The sequence below is a fragment of the Penaeus japonicus genome, unplaced genomic scaffold (genome assembly GCF_977035675.1).
Source record: "Penaeus japonicus unplaced genomic scaffold, GWHDUDI00000001_assembly GWHDUDI00000009, whole genome shotgun sequence".
Classification (NCBI taxonomy): Eukaryota; Metazoa; Arthropoda; class Malacostraca; order Decapoda; family Penaeidae; genus Penaeus; species Penaeus japonicus.
This window is the reverse complement of record NW_028234411.1, coordinates 23,506,940-23,509,439: the sequence shown is the minus strand read 5'-3', so window position 1 is coordinate 23,509,439 and position 2,500 is coordinate 23,506,940. Positions and strand designations below refer to the sequence as shown.

The 2,500-nt window shown below is 45.6% G+C and overlaps 1 protein-coding gene across 1 annotated transcript in view; it reads right to left on the bottom strand.

Annotated features, from left to right (window-relative positions):
* Positions 1–2,500, bottom strand: part of LOC122242602 (putative glutamate receptor) — a 12,058-nt gene that overhangs the window by 3,924 nt on the left and 5,634 nt on the right. Inside the window, exons 2-5 of the mRNA XM_086540225.1 lie at position 2,500; positions 1,527–2,006; positions 1,124–1,274; positions 1–162 (exon numbers count right to left, since the gene is read on the bottom strand). The exon at positions 1–162 is cut by the window's left edge and continues 22 nt beyond it; the exon at position 2,500 is cut by the window's right edge and continues 327 nt beyond it. Coding sequence (XP_086396351.1) covers positions 1–162; positions 1,124–1,274; positions 1,527–2,006; position 2,500 — 794 coding nt within the window. The remainder of the gene's footprint in view (positions 163–1,123; positions 1,275–1,526; positions 2,007–2,499) is intronic.

Sequence of the window (2,500 nt, the reverse complement as noted above, 5' to 3'; positions counted from 1 at the left end):
ACAGCAAAGGAGGTCTGAGTCCTTCTTTTCGCCAAGCAGTGGAACGAGAAGACCGCCACGATAAATGCAACGCCCACGGACGCCCACACCCCGGCCGTGAAGGGGTAAAGCACACTCCTCCAACGGGGCAGAGGAGGCGGGATTTTCAGGATCAACCCAAAACTGTGGGGGGAAGAGGCGGTTCCATGGAGTGTGGGGTTTGGGGTTCCGTGTGGGAGGGAGGGAAGGAGGGAGGGGTTAGGGATGGGAGGGAGGGGTTAGGGAAGGGAGGGAGGGAGGATGGGAAGGCAAGAGAGAGAGAAAGAGAAAGAGAGAGAGAGAGAGAGAGAGATTTTTGACGAGTTTATTGAGACAAGTGATTACGTACATCTCAAAAGGATGAGGTAACATAGGTTATCCTCACCCCAATAGAGAGAGAGAGAGAGACAGACAGACAGACAGACAGAGACAGACAGAGACAGATAATATATATCTACTGAAAGTGAAAGACAAACAAAGTAAGGGAAAAAGGTCTCCTATAGGCAGTGTCGAGAAACAATATTTGCGCAGGACAAACTCCATTGATCCAGTGTTCCAACCATCAGTCTTCTTCAGGCGTCGGGAATGTCTACCTTCATTAAAATGTTACCTAATACATACGCGCGCAGAATGTATGTGGATGAATGTAACAAGAAATTTTCAGGAGAGAAGAAAGGAGAAATCTGCTTAAAGAACTGAGACTGGAAAAGATAAACCCGACAGAAGGGAAAAGATGGATTCTGAATTAACAAGGATTGACACAAGCCACTGCGTGATAACATCAATACATCCAAACTGATATATAGCTGAGGCATTTATATCCATTCTCGTACAAGTAACTCAGGCTCTGTGCTTAAATTATCTACTTTTTAGAATAACTTATTAGTGTTTATTGGAGCATGTACACTGATATCTTATCAAATCATCGTTTTCCCTTTAAAAATGATCCAGGGTGTTTATGCTAACACCGCATTATCGTAAAGCAATGAAGCAAATAAGTGAAGTACACTGTACTAAAGTAAAGAAATAAAGGAGCAGACTTGATCACCCTAAGCAAAAGAACTCGGCTGAATCAGCTACCCTTCGTGGTAGTACAACAGCTTACCCCTCATTATAGTAAGGCACAGAGTAGTCGAAGTCCTCGGCCCTCTCCGTCGTGACAGTGAAGTAGTTGATGGCCAAGTCCTTCACTCCGCGATGGAGTTCCCCCAACATCCCACTCCACGTCCCGTTCTCGTCCCTCTCGCCCCACTCGGCTGAAACGTTGTAAAGCTTGATTCTTGTTTTCACTTAATCATTGGAAACTTTATTTTTGCTTGCTATAAGTCAATGAAACTTTGTTTTTTTACTTATCGTAAGTTAGTTTGATTCCTACTTATAATAAGTTATTAGAGATTTGGCTCCTGTTTACAGTAGAGTTGAATGAAAAGATTGATTAATGAAACGCAGGGAAACTGACACAGGAGGGAAATCGTCTAATACATAACTTTGTATAAGGAACCGCCTACCGTCAGGCGCCTCGTCTGTGGATGTGTAGGTGAAGTTGAGCAGCGACGCAAGGGCATCCATCATCCGGATGTTCGTCCCGTCCAGACCGTCGTCTGTCTCGAAGATGAGCGGCACATCGTCGTAGTCGGACGCCAGGTGGATCGCCTTGCCTCCGAAGTCCGAGAAGCGGTCGTAGAAGAAGTCGTCCCAGGCGGGGAAGGCGGCGGGGTCCCAGTCGCCCAGCTGGAGCAGGTTCTCGTCGGCCGAGTATGGCAGCCATGTGGAGACGCGGAACACGGGGCGCTGAGGGTTTCCCGAGGGAAAGGAAGGGCACAGGACGGCCACGGAGGTCGTGGACTCGAGGAGGGGCGTCTGGAGGAGGTCCCGCGCCCTGCACGTCTTCGATACGACCACCAGAACGACTGCCTTGGGCAACCACCAGTCGGGAGGAGACCACAACGGCCACGAAGACCCTGATCCCACCAGCGCCACGACCACGCCTGGCACGTGGAGTATTAGTTCGATAAAAAAAAAACATTTTTTATAAATTGGCATTCAGTAATACAGATATATGATAAGGAGCGTTATAAGTTATATCGCAAATAATGCCATGGCGATCCAGATTCCATCTGTACCTAACCACTCTTTACAAAGAGGATACATCCAACAGACACTCTCAATGCATTATCATAGACTGTGTTACCAAGTAACTTTAGCGGAAAAATAGATGTAAGAGGACATCTTAAAATCCATAATTCTGAAGATTGTTTTTAAAAAAGAATATGGTATGAAACAACGATGATGTATTTGGAAGAATATTCTCAACTAAAGAAAAATTCGTTTACTCGTTAATATAATTACTGAATACTTTTTCGTTACATTTCACCAAATTATCATACTTTCCAGTGAATGAAACTATCATGCGCTTATCAGCTTCTCAAATGCACTCCTCTCCTTATCTTCTAGCTCAACACTCGGCACTGTGCAACATACT